General features: G+C 42.7%; 1 protein-coding gene across 1 annotated transcript in view; it reads left to right on the top strand.

Moving 5' to 3' along the window:
* The window catches only part of ABCA4 (ATP binding cassette subfamily A member 4), a gene marked incomplete at both ends in the record, with an annotated part of 128000 nt that overhangs the window by 44403 nt on the left and 59076 nt on the right, over positions 1-24521 (top strand). The window contains 5 exons of the mRNA XM_079721379.1: positions 10999-11204; positions 11859-12035; positions 14062-14284; positions 17579-17800; positions 19665-19869. Of these exons, the coding sequence (XP_079577505.1) occupies positions 10999-11204; positions 11859-12035; positions 14062-14284; positions 17579-17800; positions 19665-19869 (1033 nt within the window). The remainder of the gene's footprint in view (positions 1-10998; positions 11205-11858; positions 12036-14061; positions 14285-17578; positions 17801-19664; positions 19870-24521) is intronic.

Raw genomic sequence — 24521 nt, 5'->3', positions numbered from 1 at the left:
TATTCCAAAAACGAAAACATCATTTCAGGAAAATTCAGCAAAAATACTCTAAAATGTAAATTATGTCAATTCAAGTCAGTGCTGCACTCAGATGTGGTATTGAACAACAGAAGGTCCAAGAACTAAGAGCAAACTTTTAAGCCTTTTGTCATTACAGGAAAGGGGAGTGATTCAACAAGCTTTCTCTTCACCTAATAGAAGGGCTAAGTCCTCTTTCTTTCTGCTCGGGGTGAGGCCTTAGTTACTGGAAATGCCACTGAGTATCCTGGAGAGTGTCCCATTCCTCCAGAGCTGCCTTGCTTGGTCATTGTATGCCATGTTAGGCCACTGCTTGGGGAACCTTCTCACCTGCCAGTGAGGATAAATGGGCCTGGATCTCTGCCCATGAGCTACATCACTCTGGAAAAGACACTTTACCTGCTAAGGCTCTATTTTCTTATCTGTAAAATCCAGATAACACAACAGACCTCACAGAGCTGTTGTTAAAGATAAAGTGAGTGAAGTGTGAAGGGCACTCAATACATTTGTGCCATTGACTAGTTAAACCTGTGTATAAATTCTCTGCCCCTGATTCCCCATCTCTTAGGGTGGGGCTGTTAGTGTCCCCCTTTCCAAGCAGCTATGAGAATGAGATTGGAGAGGGCTGGGCACATAGTAGAGCCATTTGATGCATGGCAGCTCTTGCTATGAACCATAAGGATGTCCACCCTTGAACCACAGACCACGTGAGGAATGTAGCTTTTTCTCAGACTCACTTTGTGTAAGCATTAACCAGGATGTGAAGCCACTCTTCATATTAACCTTGTGAACTGGCTTAGAATCAGGACTTTCAGTCCATTCCTGAAGGCCCAGGAGGATGTCTCTGGGGCCATTCTGGCCCTTCTGTGGACAGTGGTTCAGTGGCTCCAGAACTCTTTTTTTTTTTTTTTTTACATCTTTATTGGAGTATAATTGCTTTGCAATGGTGTGTTAGTTTCTGCTTTATAACAAAGTGAATTAGTTATACATATACATATGTTCCCATATCCCCTCCCCCTTACGTCTCCCTCCCTCCCACCCTCCCTATCCCACCCCTCTAGGTGGTCACAAAGCACCGAGTTGATCTCCCTGTGCTATGCGGCTGCTTCCCACTAGCTATCTATTTTATGTTTGGTAGTGTATATATGTCCATGCCACTCTCTCATTTTGTCCCAGCTTACCCTTCCCCCTCCCCATATCCTCAAGTCCATTCTCTAGTAGGTCTGTGTCTTTATTCCTGTCTTACCCCTAGGTTCTTCATGACATTTTTTTTTCTTAGATTCCATATATATGTGTTACCATACAGTATTTGTTTTTCTCTTTCTGACTTACTTCACTCTGTATGACAGACTCTAGGTACATCCACCTCACTACAAATAACTCAATTTCGTTTCTTTTTATGGCTGAGTAATATTCCATTGTATATATGTGCCACATCTTCTTTATCCATTCATCCGATGATGTACACTTAGGTTGTTTCCATCTCCGGGCTATTGTGAATAGAGCTGCAATGAACATTGTGGTACATGACTCATTTTGAATTATGGTTTTCTCACGGTATATGCCCAGTAGTGGGATTGCTGGGTCATATGGTAGTTCTATTTGTAGTTTTTTAAGGAACCTCCATACTGTTCTCCATAGTGGCTGTACCAATTCACATTCCCACCAGCAGTGCAAGAGTGTTCCCTTTTCTCCACACCCTCTCCAGCATTTATTGTTTCTAGATTTTTTGTTGATGGCCATTCTGACTGGTGTGAAATGATATCTCATTGTAGTTTTGATTTGCATTTCTCTAATGATTAATGATGTTGAGCATTCTTTCATGTGTTTGTTGGCAATCTGTATATCTTCTTTGGGGAAATGTCTATTTAGGTCTTCTGCCCATTTTTGGATTGGGTTGTTTGTTTTTTTGTTATTGAGCTGCATGAGCGGCTTGTAAATTTTGGAGATTAATCCTTTGTCAGTTGCTTCATTTGCAAATATTTTCTCCCATTCTGAGGTTTGTCTTTTGGTCTTGTTTATGGTTTCCTTTGCTGTGCAAAAGCTTTGAAGTTTCACTAGGTCCCATTTGTTTATTTTTGTTTTTATTTCCATTTCTCTAGGAGGTATGTCCAAAAGGATCTTGCTGTGATTTATGTCATAGAGTGTTCTGCCTATGTTTTCCTCTAAGAGTTTGATAGTTTCTGGCCTTACATTTAGGTCTTTAATCCATTTTGAGCTTATTTTTGTGTATGGTGTTAGGGAGTGTTCTAACCTCATACTTTTACATGTCCCTGTCCAGTTTTCCCAGCACCACTTATTGAAGAGGCTGTCCTTTCTCCACTGTACATTCCTGCCTCCTTTATCAAAGATAAGGTGACCATATGTGCGTGGGTTTATCTCTGGGCTTTCTATCCTGTTCCATTGATCTATCTTTCTGTTTTTGTGCCAGTACCATACTGTCTTTTTACTGTAGCTTTGTAGTATAGTCTGAAGTCAGGGAGCCTGATTCCTCCAGCTCTGTTTTTCATTCTCAAGATTGCTTTGGCTATTTGGGATCTTTTGTGTTTCCATACAAATGGTGAAATTTTTTGTTCTAGTTCTGTGAAAAATGCCAGTGGTAGTTCGATAGGGATTGCATTGAATCTGTAGATTGCTTTGGGTAGTAGAGTCATTTTCTCAATGTTGATTCTTCCAATCCAAGAACATGGTATATCTCTCCATCTATTTGTATCATCTTTAATTTCTTTCATCAGTGTCTTATAATTTTCTGCATACAGGTCTTTTGTCTCCTTAGGTAGGTTTATTCCTAGATATTTTATTCTTTTTGTTGAAGTGGTAAATGGGAGTGTTTTCTTGATTTCACTTTCAGATTTTTCATCATTAGTGTATAGGAATTCCAGAGATTTCTGTGCATTAATTTTGTATCCTGCTACTTTACCAAATTCATTGATTAGCTCTAGTAGTTTTCTGGTAGCATCTTTAGGATTTTCTATGTATAGTATCCTGTCATCTGCAAACAGTGACAGCTTTACTTCTTCTTTTCCGATTTGGATTCCTTTTATTTCCTTTTCTTCTCTGATTGCTGTGGCTAAAAACCCTCCAGAAAGTAGGCATAGAGGGAACTTTTCAGAACTCTTTTTGTCCTTGGAGCACCTCCTCAATAAAGGGCTTCTATAACCTTATTCATCCCATAACCATGTTTAGTTTTTCCCCTGATCCCCTGCCCTTAGCAGGGAAAAAAAAAATCAAGTTAAAAGACAGACTTCCTGTTCAGAGGGTGGGCAGTCAACCAGGGAAAGGGGTGAAGGTGACATTTTGGGAGCATCACATCTCTAACACGTGGAAAGAGTCATCTCTACAGTCCTTCTGATGACCTTCTTCATATCTAAGGAGGCTGAGGGCAAATGAGTCTTCATGTAGGTAAATATCTTAAACTGGTATGTGTATACTCTTACATTCATAATTTATATGTCTTATTCACATATATTTTTCTTCTGAGAAAAGCACAATTAGAAAAATTCCTCTGATAACCCTTTAGTTATGACAAATATCCACACCCCTCCCCTTTGATTTCTTTGTTTAGCGAAGGGTTAGACCTGGCACAGATGGAATACTATTTAGAATTCACAGTGTATTTTAATTTCATAGTATATTTGAATTTCAGGTCTTGAATTTAGCATAAGAAAGCTGAATTCAGCCAAACTTTAATATGAAAATACCTCTGATCAAGGCATAAAATTGTACTTTAACCAGTTACAACTTCCTTTCCCTAAGTCTTGAAAAAACATGTATTCATTAACTGCTTTTACCTCTGCTGTCAGCACACTCAATATATGTGCATAACTCTTTATTATCTACATGGTGATTATCTTGTTGATGAATTATCATTAGGGGGATTTTTTTGGACCACCTTTCCTCTGTACCTTGCATGGTCCTGGCCACATGCCACCACCACCCAACTAGAATGTGCTCAGGGAGCATATTTTTCAGGCTAGCCTAAATAAAAATAGGATTAGGAAGGTAAAGCTACTGATCATGTAATTTACTTTAGTCAGGTGTATAGGGATTTGCATAATATCTGTCCTAGTGCTTTCTTCTGTTGATTCATTGTCTCCAAATGTGCAGTGGGATGCTAGGGAGAAGTCAGGGGAAAGGTCAGAAGGGTACAGAAGTCTACACCATTAGAGCAATATTATTTTAAGAGCCATGAACTGGATCATAAGCAACTCATGGGCAATGACCTTATTTTATGGCTCATCGGTCTCTCAGAAACATAGAACTGGGCTGAGGAAGGAGAACATAGTTTGGGGAGGAGGAGGGGGTTGGCTCGAGTTGTAGGTAGAAGAAAGGAACTTGTGTTTGAGCCAGCCACTATGTTGGGCACTCTTACATGTCATCTCATGCAATGCTCCTAACTACCTGCCCAGCAGGCATAATTGTTATCATTTTATAGAATTAAAAACTGACTTGCTTAACATACCACAGCAGATAAGAGGTGGATCCAGAATTGTAATTCAGACCTGTCTGGCTCTGAAGAGGAAGTTCTTTCTTGTACCGCAAGGGGCATATTAGTAGGGGGTTCAGTCAGTATTGTTTGGATAAATTACATAATGAGTTGGATAGGGACAGCAATTATTTTGTTATATTCAGAATAACAGACACTATTGTGATTCAGTCTTTTCTGCTTGGAAATAACTAGGTTTAGAGTAGGAAACCAAAGAGATTTGAGCTCATTCAATCATTCATATCTTCGCATGAATTGAACTACCTACCTCTGAATAAATACAATTAATCCCTGACATAGAAGCTCACATTCTATTGAGAGAGATAAGCTTGTCATTAAATAAGTCCTTAGTAGTGGTATCTCAAGGAGCTGCTAGAATTCAATCTAATGGAGGAGAAACAAGTTACACAAATCCAAAGTCAAAATGTCACAAATCCTCCAAGCACTATCAGATATCTTCCAAATTATCTCCGAAATCCCCCTTCCTCACCCTCTCCATGTATGGCCTCTGTTTACTAGGGCCTGTACCATCTCTCCTAGCTGGTCTCTGGGCCTCTGGTCTCTCACTGCTTCTGTTCAGCTCCCAGACTGCCTCCAGTGAGATCTTTCTGAAACCCCAGTCTTGCCATGATGTACCAGCTCTGTGATTTCGGGCAATATCGCTGTTCCCCTGCCTGAAAAATAAGGATGATAAGTGAAGCTACAGCCAGGGCAGTGTTCACCAGTGTGGCTGGACTGGGTGTTTGTGACTGACACGTCCCTTCAATAGTCAGTGCCCAGCTCTGCTGATTATTAAATATTTTTAATATGGTAACACTCACCTCCCAAAATTGTTGGAATGGTTAAACAAGAAAGCTTTGAGAGCTAAAATCCCCTGCCGTTGTCAGCCAGGCTATTCTGTCTTTCCTTGGACCTAACTACACAGGAAGCATCACCTGGTGGCTTTGTCCTAGTGTGAGTCTTCATGCTCCAACCTGACCTTTTTATTTGTTTCATTATTGTATTTATTTATTTTAGAAACGGACATTTTTTAACAGCTGTGCATTTCCTATCCCTTTGTTTTCCTGTCATGGTGCATTTCCTCACTCTTTGTGGTTGAACATTTCACATGTCTGTTCACAGTGCCCGGTGTGTTAGATAAAATGTATGGCAACGCCTTTGGCCTCTACCTCACCAACTCAACCAACTCAACCAGCCCAAAACTATTTTATCCAGTGGCTTTTTCCATGTGTTGGGAAACAAATCTTGAGTGTTATGGTCTAGATATGCCAGGAAATTCATTCTGGGATGTTTGCCCACATCCACTGGCATTTTCCAGAAGGAACCCCACGTGTCTCCAGGTCCACCAGCGGGACCACTTGAGACCTCAGTTGGCATTCATCAGCCACTTTGTTCTCAGCTTGAGTGTGGAAGTCAAATTTGTAAGAGGCAGGATTGTAGAGGCAGTGTCTCTCAGGGTGTAGTGCTTTTCTTATCCCTGAAGACTCATCCCTCACATGTCCTGGGTGTATTAGTCAAAGTACTGTGTCAGCAAAGAGTACCAATCCCCTTTGATTATCAGGTTCAAGCAGAAAAAGAGATTCTTTCTCTCTTTGCCTCCACTGGACATCCTTTCCCACTTAATAGATAATTTATCTATTACTTAATGTATTTGAATTAGAGCTGGAGGGGTCACAGTTGAAGAAGGAAGCCTGCTGCTACTGTAGCTTCTTCTCCCAAGGTAGTGTTTGATTTAGCTGTGTAAACAAGTGACTGCATTCTCCAGAGGTCTTAAACACAGCTGCCTGCCCTGGAGACAGCCACACCTCTTCCGCCAGGGTGCACTCTGGTTCCTGGTGAGTATCAGCAAAACAACAAACAAGGAATTGTAGGATATGTGTGGGCTTCAAATGGCAGTGGTCCTGCCACCCAGATTTTGGCCACAGTAGTTGGGAACGGAAGGAAACAAGGAAACCTCTTCTCTTGCTTTACTGCCCTTGGCTATCACAGGGCATTATAACAATTCTCTTTGCGATTCTGAATTCTGCTTGCAAAATTTGCCCAGAATCTGCCTCTGAAGCCGTGAGACAATGAATTTTTAATCAGTGAAGATGCCCTTTGAATCTTTTTCTCAGTACTGGTGCTATTTTTATGCTGAGCCTCTTACACTAGCCATTACTTAACGTACCTACAGTATTCTTCCCTAACATCCATGGTCACACAGTTTCTCTCTGTGTAGAACCAAATAGCTTTTATAAACAGACTCTGTGGCTTCAGTCTCATTAGAACCTACTATGTGTTAACTTACAAGCTAATCAGACCACACCAGATATGTCAAAATCCATAACCTTGGTTAAGGGTTTAGTCAATCATCATTGCCTCCCAAACACACTCTCATCAATATACGTGCTCATTAGCCAAGATCTTAACTTCAGGGACCAGAGCAAGTACCAAAAGGGAACGAGGTCATTTGCTGTTAGGCAGGTGGCCTCCCTGTGAGAATGCAAGGGTACATCATGAGTCATACCTCAGTGGATGACCCAGGGACTTCTGACTCATGTCCAAATCTGCAATTGCTCTGCCTTGACCTCAGGAAGATATTCTGGATTAGCTTCATAATACCTTCCTCTGGTAGAGTTGTCTGACTTTCACCTAAGGGCCAATGAGCAAGCTAGTGAACACCAGTGGCTTAGGACCCCACTGCCACCCTCCATTGCCCAGGTGGACACAGAGCTGTGGCTTCTGTCCGTAGCATTGTTCTAACTAGATGAGTTGCTATAGATCAGCTTGGGATGGGTTATGTTCCCAGCCATATTGTTTTTAAAAAATAACTGCCTTCTTCCTCAGACAAACAGCTGTCATAAGTGAAAGGTAATCTGGCAGGGGCTTAAAAGCCACTAGACTCTTTTGATTTTCAAGATATTTTGCAAAAACAGTAATAAAAATGGTATTCATCAAGTCCTCATTACTTGTGAAATAGTTTAGTATCCTACATGGTTAAAACACAGGCTGTCTCCAGAGGAAGTTTGCTCATCATGCCTCTTAAGAGAGCTTGGAGTGATAATCATAAAGTGGTTGTGATGATTCAAGGGGTTAATATAAGCAAAGCCCTTGGACCAGTTTTGGTCATATTGTGAGCCTGCAGTAAGCATCAACTTTTATTCTTACCAGGCAGCACTGGCTGGCCCTTCCCAAACAAGTTCATGTGATCCTTAGAACACACCTGTGAGGTAGGCATATCTCCAGTTCTCAGATAGGGAAAGAGAGGCCACACAGTTAGGAAACAGCAGAGTGGGGATGGCATTCAAACACTACCCTGTACCATCTTTCCAAAGATGATAATTCAACTTTGAAAATGGGTCAGATGTTTCAGGGTAAAAATGAGTGTTTGAGAACCTTTTGGTTTTGTTTTTCCAGAGAGTATCAGGGTACCAGTCTAGGGGGATGCAACAGGAAACATGACTGTGAATCAGCTGCCTGATAAAAGAGGCAGGATGGAGCCCACGTCATTGCAGGACTCAACGATATCACTGAAAACATCAGCGCTTATTCCAGTATAGATTTCCCTTTAAGACATGAAAGGAGAGTTTAAAGAGAATGGGCTAGATTGCTCGGAAAGTCACATTATTAAAATGTGTTTGTTTTTTTTAGCTTTTTTGCTTCACTGAGAGTTATACTCTTATTAACATTATATCCAAAATTCACCTTTCACTAATTTCTCCTAGTTTACCATCTGATTTTGGGTGCACAGGATTATGTTCAAAACACACAGTAGTAAAGTTATATTTCTTGCAGCATTTGGGACTTCTAAATTTGAATTAATTCAATTCAGTAGACACTTATTGAGTCCCTTTCATGAGGAAATACTGTTCCAGAGACCTAATGAATAAGACATGGGCCCTGACCTCCGGGAACTTACTGTCTCTAGAGCTGTGCTAACCAATGCAGTAACCACATGTCGCTATTTAAATTTAAATAAAGTGAAAAAATCAGTGCCTCAGATGCACTAGCTACATTTCAAGTACTCAATAGCCATATGTGGTTACTGGCTACCATGTTGGATAGGGCAGAAATAGAACGTTTCCATCATTGCAGAAAGTTCTACTGGACGGTGCTAACCTACTGGACAGGGGCAAGAGATCTTGTTTAGGAATTCTGTTGCTCCGACTTTGTAGTTGGAGTATGGCTTACTCTTAGAGCAATGTGAAGGAACAGCAGTACCCTTCAGGCTTGACACTTGAAAACATGGATTCATATTCTGCTTCTGACCTATATTGACCCGGGGCAAGGCCCTAAGATGCCAGTTTCCTCATCAGTAAGCAAGCACATCAGACTGTAAGACCTCTCTATGACTCCGTCTGTCCAAGTGCCCTGTGATGCTATGAGGGAATTGGTAGAATACTCTGTGTGTGTGTGTGTGTGTGTGTGTGTGTGTGTGTGTTACAGCTAAAAGAAACTGCAGAGAATTTCCATCTCCCCAAGAACTTTCATGATTATTTTAGAAATTTAATTTCAAGTTCACTCTATTTGTCAATACTGAAACTCTATATATGCAGTCCTAAACTCGACAAACTGATTTAAAAGAAGAGAGAGACAGATTATTTTAAAATAGAGAGAGAGATAAGTAATAGCTGTGCTCTCTTACTTTGCAAGACAGTCATGAGCACATGGAGAGACTGTGGATCAGGCTTTGCCTGTGGCTCCTGGTGTGGGAAGAAGTCTGGGCCTGGAGTTGAAAAATGGGGAGAGAATGCAGGCTCTGCCACCGTCTAGCTGCGTGACCTCTGGTAGGTCTCCTCTTCAATAAAATGAGGATTCCAGGTAACTCTCAGGCTCTGTGGGAGAGTTAATATGTTCCTTTAAGCCTGTGTTACATCAACAGCCTTCCAACCAGACTTCGTGCTCCCCCTTCCCACCACCAGTGATCTTTCAGAAACATGGTCTGATCTCATATGTTATGCCTCTGCTTAAAACCCTACAGTGGTTTCTTGTGGCTTTTTAGGGTTTGCCAGAAAACTCCTGATTTTAGCATGGAAAGCCCTGCATCCCATGAAACCTCTCAGTTGGCTGTTCACCCTGCAAACCCAGCAGGGCAACTGACCTGGTCCCCACCTGCCTTCTTAGTACACATCTCTTACCTCTCATCTCTGCTCACCTACGTTCTTCTCTGTACATTGACACAAGCTGGGGAGTGTTTGACAAAATGCTGATGCCTTGGCCCTGCCTCTTGAGAATCTGATTTCATTGTTTGGGGTGGGACTTGAGTATACTTGTCTTTTTAAAGCTCCGTGGTGGTTCTAAAGCACAGCCAAGGAAGGGAACCACTATTCTATTCTTGCAGGTCTCCAGAAACCCTGCGAGCTATTCCCTGTGCCTGAGCTGACCTTTCCCTTGCTTTCTTCCCTTGGCTAATTCCTGCTTATTCTCATCCTGCTCAGGAGTCTCTTCCTCCAGGCAGCCCTCTGGGACACCCCCCACCCCTCCACTGGGCTACTAGACTACTCTAGGCTTGCTTTCTCCAGAACCTGATCATTCTGCATTCTGATTGTTGGTTTACTCCAACCCTCTCCCTCATGAGGTCTGGAGTTTCTTTTAGTAAGAGATTTTATCTTTCCTCCTTGTATCCCTGGAGCCAAGCAGGCTCTGGCACATTGCAGGCTCTCAGTAAGTATTGAATGAACAGATTAATCAAGACAAGGCCAGCTGACCTCTTGTGAGTTACATTCTAAGAAAGAAACATCGCACAATAACCCCAGTGTATTATAGAAACAGGAGGTTAAGGATAAAACACATCCAAGTACACTACAACGCTTTAACAAATCTGTAAAAGTGGACAACTCCCAATATTCAAATTAAAAGAAATTCTTAGTTTTGCTCTTTTCTGGGTAATGATTTTTTTCTCTTCCGGGGGAGAAAAAAAAAAAAAAAGACGTGTTAGGAAATTCCTCCTCCATCCTCATTACCTGTCATAAAATTGTAACTGGAAATGATTTCCCTGATGAAATCACTTCGGCTTTCTGTTATTTTCTTTCTTCCTCCTTGTTCTTGCCTCAGCTGGCCATCCTTGTGTGTTTGCAGAGAGGCAGGAAGGTTTACCGCTGGGACTGTTTCTCTCTCTCTTTAAAACTCTTTTATTAACAGGCTTTCTGATCTTCAAAGCAGCTTGTATCTGATGTGACCCCACTCCCTCGACTCCCCATGCTGGGGAGTGAGAGCTGGGAGTATTTCTGTCATTTTGACGACTTGCATACTTGGACAGCCCGATAGTGCGGTCCTCACTAAATCTGCAGGGATGAGAGCAAGTCAGCGTTCCTAAGCCCCTTTTCACCCCCAAATCTAGACACATTGAAAACTTGACACCAGACCCCGGAGTTAAGCAAACAGTAAGTTTATAGGTCTCCTTGCTTTTGACCCATCCCCTGGGGCGGCAGCCCTGATCCTCTGCCATTTTTTTGCCCTTGAGTCTTTGCAGGTGGTGCTCCTCAAACTCTCTCAACCTTTGTGATTATCCGCAGTGCTTGATCCTGGATAAGTTTGAAAGCTATGATGATGAATTTCAACTCACCCAACGAGCCCTGTCTCTGCTGGAGGAAAACAGGTTCTGGGCTGGTGTGGTATTTCCTGACATGTATCCCTGGACCAGCTCCCTACCACCCCATGTGAAGTACAAGATCCGAATGGACATAGATGTGGTGGAGAAAACCAATAAGATCAAAGACAGGTGATGTTTCAGGAGATCTCAGAAGGACCTGGGCACCCCCAGTGATGTATGAGGCAAGGAAAGGGGGCTCCTATGGGCTCAGGCCACCCGTCTCCTTCAGGGGCAGAAAGGTTACTCAGAAAGGCACAGAAGCACTTTGGTATCAAAGAACTAAGCTAGACAGTACATCCTGCTAGTTGGTGGGACCAGGAGAGTTCAGCTACCCTGTCTTTACCCCCTCAACTCAGAACTTGTCCCTGGCTGGCCTTTGTGCAATTTGGAGGTGAAAACCTCTAGGTACTGAGTTATCTTCACATAGAGATTCTGCAAATGAGGTTTCACCAAAGTCACTGGGAAATTACGTTTGCTACAGAGTAGGGGATTGAGACTGGACTCAGCCTGTAAATCAATTAAATTAAGTTAAATCAGAGGAAGTAAGATATTTTGTAAAGCTCAAATTAGAGTACTTGAATGAAAGCAATTACAAATCGTGCTGTGGCTAATGTTCATAATTGGGATTTAACCTGTGAACTGGAAAATAGAATCAGATAGTGTGGAAAAGTTCAGGGGAAAGTTTCGGGAGAGTGAATACGGAGTCCCCTCGTGCTTATGACCAGTGAGTGAGCTGTCCATTCCCATTCCCATCCTTTGTCCCTCTCTCCGGTTTCTTCTTAGGTACTGGGATTCTGGCCCCAGAGCTGATCCTGTGGAAGACTTCCGATACATCTGGGGTGGGTTTGCCTATCTGCAGGACATGGTTGAACAGGGGATCACAAGGAGTCAGGCCCAGGCTGAGGTTCCAGTTGGAATCTACCTCCAGCAGATGCCTTACCCCTGCTTCGTGGATGACTCGTGAGTCTGAGGTCCCAGTCCCCCTCCAGGACAAGCTGATCAGGTTGCTGGGGTGGGATGAGGTGGAGGTGCTCCCCAGGCTTCAGTCACTTTGGAGGAAAAAAACCCGGGGCTCGGGGAGAATGGAGCTCTGATTAAGAAGGCTGCTTCTCCTCGACTCCAGGCAGGGTCACATGGACAAGTGGGAGAAAGGAGCTGGTGTTGTGGGAGGAAAAGGGAAGGTGAAAATTAAAGCAGGGGAAGTGAGGTTGGGGGAGGGAACAAAGGCTTTTAAAATTTCCACTACGTAGTATGTTTGGTATGTGGAAGGGTTCAGGTCAGAGTGTTTGCCCTGTGACTGCCAAAAGAGCAAATTAGGACTCTGCATCACAAGTAGGTCCGGTTCCTAGGAGCCTTGGAATAATGCAGCTCCTTCCCTAATTAACATTCTCATGATGTATGCTTAATGAAAAGGTAGAGGGATGTGTTGGATGAGCTTGGGCCCTCCCTGCCTGCCCACCCCCATCCCCAGGCCTGTACATTTGCTGGCCAGTAGCAAACTAAGCAAGTAGCCCACTGTTTTCTGAACATGCATTTGGGGGGTGGTAGAGGGAGGGACAAAGAGGGAGAAGGGGCTGGGGGGGGCTCATTTACTATGGTGGATGAGGCAGAAATGCTCCCAAGGACAGCAGCAGAGATCTGCAGTTGGCTTAGGGATTCAACTCCTAGAAGAAAACTGGGAAGTTCACCATAGTGTACGTGTGGGTTTGCGGGGATCAGGGAGGAGATAAACGTGCACAGCCTATAAAAGGAAGAGTCAAATTGCCAGCTGGCAAGGTAGTAAAATAAAGCCCAGTATGGGTGTAACACCTCAGTCCAATCAGTTCTCCTTCAGCTCTACAGAAGACTAAAAGAGATAACAGGGGCTGTTCTGCAGTCATTTTAAGTTTGGACAATAGGCAGAGATGGGAAATGGAGCCAGGGCAAAAGCCCAGCTCTACTTCTAAGATCAGAATAGGAGTAACCGGCAAGGCAGTGGGGTAAACAGTGAGGAGGCGGTAGGGATTCTGGCCATTCAATGTGGGAGAGCCCTCTGGTGGCAGGTCCCAGAAGGGCAGGCGTTATGAATTTATGGTTCTCTCCCTAGGGCCATCTTGAGTGAAACCCTCCCACGCTGGAATTGGGCCCTTCCTGTGACACCCAACAGTTTTCAAGAAATAATAATCTCAAGGGCTTTTACTAGCACATCAAGCACAGGGAAAACATATGTAAAGTTCACAGTAGAGTAATTCCAGAATATCAACTCTGCCTTGCTTGCTGGAATGAATATCCATGGATGTACTCCACCAGTACATGGCTGGTGGAGTCAATGACTATTGAATCACTGATTGATTTGTTGCTGGGTCAGTTGCCTTCTGAAAGTGCCATACTGATTAGTTATTTTGTGCCTCTTCCTGTATAACTGGGGTTTGATCCTCCTGGGTAGGCAGTGCTTCACTAGCTGACCCCTTGGGGAGCCCAGTTATTGATCTCACCACCACCAGTTCCCTTTGTCCACCTTCTTGGACTTCAGTGTCAGTTAGCATGTATCTACCTATTCCAGTCACATCCTACATCATCAAGTCTGCAATCCTTTCCTGGGAGATCTTACAAGAAGCTCTATACTATGTAACATACATAGTATGATTTTATTTACACATTTCACTTACAGAGCACCCATCTGGACTAACCAAAAAGCTGCCTGAGATCTTACAAAGAACATCTATACTGTGTAACATACGTAGTACAACTTTATTTACACATTTTACTCACAGAGTTTTCATCTGGGCTAACCAAAAGGCTACAGTCTTGCTCTAAAGAAAAAGTAATCCTTGGGGGCAAAGTGCAATATATTAAAAGAGTCAAGTCCATTGAGTGCCCGGTGGAGATTTTTCTGCCTTTCCCTCCACCTGGGCTTTGTTCTCAACATATTCATTCAACTAACATTTACTCCACCTCCACCAGGTACAAGGCAATCTACTATTCTGCTTCTCTCCTCTTGCTTTAGTTTTATGATCATCCTGAACCGCTGTTTCCCTATCTTCATGGTGCTGGCCTGGATCTACTCTGTCTCCATGACTGTAAAGAGCATCGTCTTGGAGAAGGAGTTGAGACTGAAGGAGACCTTGAAAAATCAGGGTGTCTCCAACACAGTGATTTGGTGTACCTGGTTCCTGGACAGCTTCTCTATCATGTCGATGAGCATCTGTCTCCTGACGATATTCATCACGGTAAGCCAGATGGAGAAGGTTCAGAAAACCTTGAATAATTTTATTCCTCCCATTTTTCTTCCTGTTAATGAACTTGTGCCTAGATTAGTCATCTGGCCACCAAAGATAGCATGACATGTAGCTTCTGGCCATTTCAGCCAAGGTGGAAGACACTCAGAGAGACAGAGTCTTCCCCAAAGAGCCACTGCATCACAGCATCTTCCCTGCTCCCACTTCCTGCCTGGGGAACCACAATCTACATAGATTATCCAACCCCATTACGTGGACTATCTGGAAAAGCTGCTGTTAGCAGAGCCCAGCACAGGGAGATTGTATGTGCAAAGCGTTCTCTCTTTTCAAATACAGAAGAAATGAATCCGAGGAATGTTTTCTTGGGATTACTGTCCCAACCACCAGCTGGGGTGGGAATGTGGAGAGCCTTTTCAGTGTATTAGGAGAGGAGATCTGGAATGTTTATTAATTACCATCATGGTCACACCATTCATGGCTTGACCAAAGAACATTCTGCTGCCTGCAAAATCTCTAAGACCTCTCTGTTTTAAAGGGTGGAATTTGGAGTCCATCCTTTCTCAGTGACAGGAATTTTATAGGCGCAGATAGCATGCATAGGTCCATCCTCTGCAAACTTGCAGCTCCCTTGCAAGTTAGACTTGTAAATAAAACACTATTTCATAACACACTGCTGTGCTTCATGTTTAACTCCTCCACAGTAGATGATCTTTTGTACTTGTTGAATGATGGGACATAAATTTAGGTAACTTTTTATATTTATTTGATGGGATTTAGTATAAGCCTTAGACTTCAAGCTTTGCAATCTTCTGATATAGTGTCATCAAGCTTGTTCTGCCTCTTTACCATGATGATATTAAGAGTTCCTTGCACTAAGCAATATATGTGCTGATGCACAGATTCTGGCTGTGTCCTTTGTTATGCTGGATGATACCTGGTGCCTACCTGATCCAAGAATGTTCCATCACACATCCTGTCCAACCAACACATATCCAGTTAAACCAAATCCTGCCCCTTCTCTTTGCAGTAAAATGTACTAAGTCTGAATGGTTTTAGTTTAAGTGTTGCACTGAGATTCAGTGAGCTGTGGCCTTAGCCAAACACTGTGCTAGAGCCTTATCAAAACCAATGCTGATGTAGAGGTCAGTCTGCTCAATCTGACCAGACCCAAATGTAGCTTTAAATACACAAAGGGTCCTAGAGTTCCAGAGATGAGGGGAGAAGCTGAGAAACTTGTCTTCCTCTAGGGGTCCCTTGTTCCTTCCCATCCTTCAGTCTACTCCTTTCCCCACTACTAAGACATTTTGTGTCCTCAGAATTAAAGGAGTCAAAATGCATGAACAACTGACTTATGCAAAACTCATAAACATGCACGACATCTTGCAGTGGCCCTGAGACTTGTTGCTAATAAGTGGCATTGAGATTTGCCTTCCTAAGAATGGACATTAGGACTTCAAAGCTTTTAGGACGTGAGGTAAAGAATGTTTACTAAGAGTTTCTTGCACAAAGGGGTTTCTCCTTGTGGGAACCAGGACATTGTTCCAGTTTCCAGTGATGGCGGAAACAGAGCTTTCCACAACAAAATAGGATTTTCCTTTGAATGACGCTCTCATCTTTCCCCTGTCGTTCCTTCCCACCTCAACTATGCAGGAAAGAAGCTGGAAGCTGGGACAATGGAAAGGTTCCATTGTTATTCAAGCTGTTAAGAACAAAAAAGAAAAGTGGTCATTAGAAGAAGACAAGGCCAGTGAAATTGTTGGGTCAGCCAAATGACTTTCATATCTGCCTGAAGTCAATGAGAAATTATATAGCTTAGAAGGTTGTAGGACTTTGCTTTGAGCTGAGATAAGAAATTAATTTCATTCTTCTGAGAATAACAATAACCTTAAAGTTCTTCCAGCCAAAAGCCACATGTTCAGTCAAGGTCTTGCTTTTATTGAGTTGCATGTGATTAAGGATGAGGAGTGAGCTTCCCAGGGTAATGTGGAGAGCACTTTCACACAAAATCAGGAACCCTGAGTCTTAACCTTGACTTTTATTTAGATTTCCTCAAAGTTTGCTTCTAGTTAAGCATGGCTCTCTTCCACCTCCTTTGCCATTTGTTTTATTCCATTTTTCAATCTGTTCTGTCAGTACCTGGCAGGCATGACAGCATGAATGAAGAAGAAGCGGTAGCAGCAGGAGATAAGTGGCACATTTTTTCTACTCAAATCTTACATGCCCATTATATATATTGCTACTTGGTCTCTCTTTTCTACTGAGAGAAGCCCAGTGCTTCAGGTCACCACTACCAATTAATCAGAACCAATTCAAGAGGTGAACCAGTTTGTACCTTTATGTTCCCAAGAAAAGAACAGGATGATCTATATGAATTTGGAGTTATGTGCAAAGGGTAAAAATCCTCATAGGAGGATACCTCATAGGTAAAAACCCTATAGGAGGCCTATAGCAAAAGAGAACCAAGAAGGCCTAATAAACTCGAACATCTCAATTTATCCTCTAATGTAACTGGACAGCAGCTCACTTATTAAAAATACCTAGTTTGGTCCTATTTTCTACATAGCCAAAGTGATTGACCCACTAGTTAACATGAAAGATATTGAATATTGCCCACAGGTTCTATGAAATGTATTTGTATGATATTATGGGTCTGGAGGATTAATCCACTTCCAAGTGATATGGATTAACTACTGATATTTTTACCTATATGAGAGGCAAATCTCAGAATATAAGTATTGGGTTGGCCAAAAATTTCGTTTTTGAGTTTTTCCATAAGATGTTTCAGAAAAACCCAAATGAAATTTTTGGCCAACCCAATATAAATGATTAAGTTAGCAGGCCAGGCCCCAGGCAAAATGTTAAAGCTTGTTGGATGGTCTCCCACCTCCCTCTTTTGTTCCTCATCTACTCAGTATATCCCAGGAGCTACTGATGCTCCAAGACCCCCTCTGCATATCTTCCTCCCCTGCTCTAGGCTTATTTCTCCACACTATCCCCTTCCCAAGGATTTCCTTAGTGAACACATAATAATTACTCAGTACTGATAGGTAGCTTAATATGTTACCCTCCTGGGGAAAAATGACATAATTAGAATTAAAGGAACTCAACACATTGAGTCTTAAATGTGGAAATTTGGATACCAACAACAGGCTGATGGGAGAGATCCCTTTGGGGCAGAGGGCTTCTGAAGGCCGCAGAATCACAGCACAGAGGTCAGTCCTGAGAGGGGTGGTGCCCCTGGATGTGGGTGGAAATTACTGACTCAAGTGGTCTCTTTCGTTTCAGCATGGAAGGATCCTGCATTATAGCAATCCATTCATCCTCTTCCTGTTCCTGTTGGCTTTCTCCACTGCTACAATCATGCAGTGCTTCCTGCTCAGCACCTTCTTCTCCAGGGCCAGCCTGGCAGCAGCCTGTAGTGGTATCATCTACTTCACCCTCTACCTGCCACACATTCTCTGCTTTGCTTGGCAGGACCGAATGACGGCCGACCTGAAGCTGGCTGTGGTAAGGGACCCTGGGCTTACACCTAGAATATGATGCATTCCATCTGAGGGGTATGTAGCAGTCTGAGAGGACTGGCTCACCCTTTGAGGGGATCCACTTTGCCTTTTGGCACAAAGGAACACAAGGTTTGAAGGCACAGGTACAAAAGTGGGAGCATTCTTCACCCTGAGCAACCTAAGAGTTCCTCCTCACCAAATCTGCTTGATTAGTCTGCCCTGGGAAGTAATTGAAAACCAGTTCAACTCATGGGTCCCTTTGTGTATCCATAAGAGGAGAACAACTGGGCCCATTTCACTCAGGTTTTTTTCCCTAACATTTGAGAAGATTCATAAGGGAGGGAGCTTGCCCCCTAACTATTCTGTCCAGAAAAATGTTTCCGTAAATTAAAAGTTTTTGTTTCTCTCCAAAAGAATTTGAATCAGAGCAGCTCTACAGTGTCTTTGTCATGTTCTACCAGTGCACTCAGAGAGGGGTGCCAAAATGAGCCAGTCAGGCCCTCTTGCCAAGAGAGGTCTCTGGAAATTGACGCTGGATTGCCTGAGAGACGTCTTCACAATGCCCAAACAACACTATCTTTTTCTCTAATTGTTTTCAAATGATCTATTTACACCCTCTCATTAACCAGGCTAAATAGCTTCTAAGCCCTGTAGGGTGAAAATTTCCTTGTCCTCCAGAATCTCCCTATCTGTACTTCTTTGTACAATGCAGTTGAGAAAGGACTACCACCGGTTTCTCATTGGGGAAAATCTAAGTCAAACTTGTTCTCACGACTCAAGCTTATTTGGCTCTAGTGTTGCCAGGGCATCTGCCTTTTATTTCTCATGTTAAATAAGAATTAATTGCTGTCATTTATGGCACCCAATTTTCCAGCATGATCACAAAGGGAAAGAAATCCTTATGACTCAGCCTGTAGGCAGAGCTGGGCTATCTTGGTATACTGCATAGGCAGTTGGTACTTTGAAGCCACAACTAGTTTCTTGTGTGTGGGTCTACCAGGAAGCTATAGTTCTGGAAGCTCTGTGGACCAGGGCTGGGCTGAGATTTTTTTTAATGGCTTTTGTGAACATATAGCTAGAGAATCCCTTCCTTCTGCAGAGAGACACTCTGAACACCACCGTGGGTCCTTCAAACTAGAGCTAGGTCACCCAGCAGAGCAAGTGGGAATAACTCATCCCTCTACACGTGCTTATGTGCTTTCTGCCATGCCATGGACCACCTGTGGGGATGTGGCTGGGGAACTTCCTCTTCAGACTTCCTTCTGTATGCCACCTATTCAGTTACTTGGGCTCTCCAAGGAGAACCTAAGAAAATGATTGTCCCCAGTCTGGAGATGGGAAAAGGTGATAGTCACTGTAACCTGAGGGCTTTTTGGCTGACGGAGTTCAGGAGGTCCTGAGACCATCCCCTGCCTAGCCCTCAAGCTTGCCCTAGAACACTGATGACTTTATGGACACTTCTAATGGGATTCTCACAAAGCAGTTCAAGTAAGCTTCTTTGTTCTACCAAAAACTGTAAGATCTTAAGAAAGAGGTAGGAAGAAGGGGGGAAAGTTAGGAAGATAAACATGAAGACCTTTGGTCCTTTGCTGTGTTATGCTATGTGGTTTTGTCTTCTGTACACTACTGTGTTCCATTGGACAGGTGAGAGGTGGCCCAGTGAGTATTGGGTGGGGGTCCCTGAGGACTGAAAGGTATTCCCAGAATTATATTCCTGTGGGAAGACTGCCTTACCCACTCCCTGGGGTGGTCTTACACCTGGATACAACATGGATCCTCTTTTCGCCCTCCTTCCTACCTTGTAGATTCTTTTGGGTTGGGTAAAAGACCCTCTGCTCAACTTTCATGCCCTTTTTGCCCCACTGCAGAGCCTGCTGTCTCCTGTGGCATTTGGGTTTGGTACTGAGTACCTGGCTCGCTTTGAAGAGCAAGGCCTGGGGCTACAGTGGAACAATATTGGGAATAGTCCCATGGAAGGGGATGAATTCAGTTTTCTGATGTCCATGAAGATGATGCTTATTGATGCTGCTCTGTATGGCTTGCTTGCGTGGTATCTTGACCAGGTGTTTCCAGGTAAGTGTCCCCCTCCACAGGGTAAAGGTAATTAGGTTCTTCAGATCCCCAGCCTCCCCTTTTCATCTAGTCTAAATCTTATTCCAGTATCCCATGCTTTTGAATTGGAAGAATTACTATTGCTAAAATGGCCATACTTCCCAAAGCAATATACAGATTTAATGTGATCCCTATCAAATTACCCATGATATTTTTCACAGAACTAGAACAAATAATCCTAAAATTTATATGGAACCATAAAAGACTCAGAATTGCCAAAGCAATCCTGAGGAAAAAGAACAAAGCTGGAAGCATAACGCCCCCAGACTTCAGACAATACCACAAAGCTACAGTAATCAAAACAGCACAGTACTGGTGCAAAAACAGACATATGGATCAATGGAACAGAATAGAGAGCCCAGAAATAAAACCACATACTTAACAGCCAATTAATCTTTGACAAAGGAGGCAAGAATATACAATGGAGAAAAGACAGTCTCTTCAGCAAGTAGTTTTGGGAAAGCTGGAGAGCCACATGTAAATCAGTGTAGTTAGAACGCACTCTCACACTATACACAAAAATAAACTCAAGATGGCTTAAAGACTTAAATATAAGACATGATACCATAAAACTCCTAGAAAAGGGTATAGGCAAGACATTCTCTGACATAAACCATAGCAATGTTTTCTTAGGTTAGTCTCCCAAGGCAAAAAAAATAAAGGCAAAAACAAACAAATGGGACCTAATCAAACTTATTAGCTTTTGCACAGCAAAGGAAACCATAAACAAAACAAAAAGACAACCTACAGAGAGAAGATGCTTACAAACAATGCAACTGGCAAGGGATTAATTTCCAAATCATACAAACAGGTCGTACAACTCAATAACAAGAAACAAACAACCCAATCAAAAAATGGGCAGAAGACCTAAGTAGACATTTATCCAAAGAAGACATACAGATGGCTAATAGGCACATGAAAATATGCTCAACGTTGCTAATTATTAGAGAAATGAAAATCAAAACTGCAGTGAGGTACCAGTGAGAATGACCATCATTAAAAAGTCTATAAATAAAAATGCTGGAGAGGGTGTGGAGAAAAGGGAACCCTCCTACACTGTTGGTAGGAATGTAAATTTATATAACCACTATGGAAAACAGTATGGAGGTTCCTTAAAAAACTAAAAATATAGTTGCCATATAATCCAGCAATCCCATTCCTGGTCATATATCTGGAGAAAACTATACTTTGAAAAGATACATGCACCCCAATATTCAAAGCAGCACTATTTACAGTAGCCAAGGCATGGAAGCAACCTACATGTCCATCAACAAATGAATGGATAAAGAAGATGTGGTACATATATACAGTGGAATAATACTCAGCCATAAAAAAGAAGAAAATAATGCCATTTGCAGTGACATGGATGGACCTAGAGATTGTCATACTGAGTGAAATAAGTCAGACAAAGACAAATATCATATGATATTGCTTATATGTGGAATCTAAAAAAAATGGTACAAATGAACTTATTTATAAAACAAAAATAGACTTACAGACATAGAAAACAAACTTATGATACCAGAGGTGATAACAGGGTGGGGTGGGGAGAGATAAATTAGGAGTTTGGGGTTAACATATACACAATACTATGTGTAAAATAGATAAACAACAAAGACTTACTGTATAGCACAGGGAAGTACATTCAGTATCTTATAATAACCTATAATGGAAAAGAATCTTAAAAAGTATATATATATGTGTGTGTGTGTGTGTGTGTGTGTGTGTGTGTGTGTGTGTATGTATGTACACACACATATATAGCTGAATCAGTTTGCTGTTCACCAGAAACTAACGCAACGTTCTACTTCAATTTTCAAAAAAATCTTATTCTTTCTAAGGTCTTTCAACTTGGATTCTCAGAACCCTCATTTGAAACTTAAGTCCAGGAACCAAAAATCCATCAATGAATGCTGTTGGCTTGACTTTAGAAACAGATTCAGAATCTGATCCCTTGTCACCAACTCTACACAACCTTCCCAGTCCAAGCCTCCTTCTTCTGTCATCATCTCCTACCAGTCTGTTTTCCACACCATGTTCAGAGAGATCCTTTCAGAATCTAGGTCAGATGGTGTCAACCCTCTGTTCAAATTCTTCAGAAGATGGCAGTGTAGGGAGATCCTGGACGCACCTCCCCTCATAGACAAGTGAGTCTGCAGCTACATATAGAACAATTTCCTCTTTAAAAAAAAACTAAATTCTAGCTGAGTGATGGCTACACATCAGGCAAAGGAGAAGAAAAACACATCAAAGTGGGTAGGAGAGCCTAGGTCACAATTTCACCATAAGCCCCACTCTTGGCACAGTGACCCACAACCAGGAGGGATCTTAGAACCCAAAGCTTCTCCATGAGGAACAAAGTGTTCAAACCCCACATCAGTCATCCCAACTTTTAAGACATGCACTTGAGATATGAGCCCCCAAAACATCTAATTTTGAAAACCAACAGGGCTCACATCCTGAGACCCACAAGATGGTAGCAATCTAAGAAATGCCACTTAAAGGGCGTATGTGCTCATACTCAGCAGTCCAGGGCCCAGCTTAGAGGCAGCTGATTGAGTCCAGACTTAAAGTGAAGGAGACTCACCTACTTATACTAAAGTGTTAGCCTGAGGGGCAGGTATCTAATTTAACACACACATCTGGTAGCCTGCTGGAATACTCTCTGTGGACAGAGACTGGAGGGTGCCATCTCTGTGCTCTCCCTTTGCTTGCTCCAGAGCACCAGTGTCTCCTGGACAGAAGCCTTTACACATATCTCATGCCCTGATTTTTGTGACTGCCTCTAAGGAGATACCTCTTCATCTCCTGGCTCTGAAGGCTAGGGGAGCTTGTGTTCCTGGTCACTTGGGACTGTAATAATTGGTGTCACCCAGAAAGGAGCTCATACCCCTATCTGGTGACCTGGTTTTTGTGACTGCTGCCAGGGGACACCTTTATATCTCCTGACTCTGGTGGCCAGTGGGGCTTATGCTAGTGGATCCCACAGGACTGTAATCAATGAAGAAAGAGTTCTTAAACAGCTGTCACCACCAGGGCACAGTAAGAGGCAACAGACTCAGGAGCTAAGTCTTTCTGTGAAGAAGGCCTATTAGCTAATCCTCATGATTGTGGCCTAAGGGATAGGTTTCTAATTAAACGTGTGTCTCGGGGTTAACTCTAACCCTTTCCGATCCTCGGAGCATGGGCACTATCTTTGTGCTCTCCCTTTGCCATGCTCCAGAGCGTCAGTGTCTCCTGGAAGGGATCTTTACATGCATGTGGCACCTGATTTTTGCAGCTGACATCCAGAGGACATCCCTTGATTGCCTGACTCTGAGGCTGGAGTAGCTTGGGTTCTTGGGTTCCATGGACTGTGGCAATCAGAAGGATGGTTCTTGGCAAGCTACCACCCACAGGGCACTGCACAGACAGTGGACTGAGGAATACACACCAGTCTTTCTGTGAGGGGCTGCTTTGCTTGTCCTGGAGCTTTGGACTGAGGGGAGGGCTTCAGGTTTGGCACATATTTAGCGGCCTACAGAGTTGCTCTCAAGGAGCGCAGGCTGTGGATGCCATCTTGGCACTCTCACACTGCTGTACTCCAGCTCACTAGTATCTCCCAGAAAGGAGTTTATGCACTTGTCTGGAGCCTGGATTTTTGTGATTGCCACCCAGGGGACACCTCCATATCATCTGGCTCTGGTGACCAGTGAGACTTATATTTGTGGCCTCTTAGGACTGTATACATTTGCATACTTATAAAAGCTGCTGCCCAAGGGTCTGGCTTCCAGTCACCTGGCATCTAGGTGCTGATATCCTCCTCTTTGAGACACTGACAGGTCTTGGTACATCCTCAACTACCAGGAGCTATTAAAAATATAATCGGTTGCTTGGACAAACACAGAGGTTTGAGGGACAACTAGAGCTTGGTAGGGCTGAACAAAAAGTTTCATCTCCTACATCAAGCCACTCCTTCAAGACTGGGAGAAGTGATTGTTTCATTTACTGTATAGAAGCCAACACAGAGAGTCAAGCAAAATTAAGAAACAGAGGGATATGTTACAAATGAAAGAACAAGACAAAACTTCAGAAAAAAAAAACTTAATGAAATGGAGATAAATAATTTACGTGATAGAAGTTCAAAGTAATGGTCATAAAGCTGCTCACCCAAACTGGGGAGGAATAGATGGACAAGGCAAGAACTTCAACAAAGAGATGGAAAATATAAGAAGGTACCAAATAGAAGTCACAGAGCTGAAGAATGCAATAACTAACTGAAAAATACTCTAGAGGGGCTCAACAATAGACCAGATGAAACAGAAGAAAGGATAAGTCAACTGAAAGACAAGGCAATGGAACTCACTCAATCGGAGTAGCAAAAAGAAAAAAGAATTTTAAAAATGTGAAAATAGCTTAAAGGACTTACAGGATAATATCAAATAGACTAACAGTTACATTATAGGCCTCCCAGAAGGAGAAGAGAGAAAGGGACAGAAATCTTATTTGAAGAAATAATGGCTGAAAACTTCCCTAACTTGGGGAAGGAAATAGTCATTCAGATCCAGGAAGCCCAGAGAGTTCCAAAAAAGATGAACCCAAAGAGACCCACACCAAGACACTTTATAATTAAA

Source organism: Hyperoodon ampullatus (genome assembly GCF_949752795.1).
Source record: "Hyperoodon ampullatus genome assembly, chromosome: 2".
Taxonomy (NCBI): domain Eukaryota; kingdom Metazoa; phylum Chordata; class Mammalia; order Artiodactyla; family Ziphiidae; genus Hyperoodon; species Hyperoodon ampullatus.
Note: the sequence above shows the minus strand (reverse complement) of the source record. Positions and strands in the feature narration are given on the sequence as shown.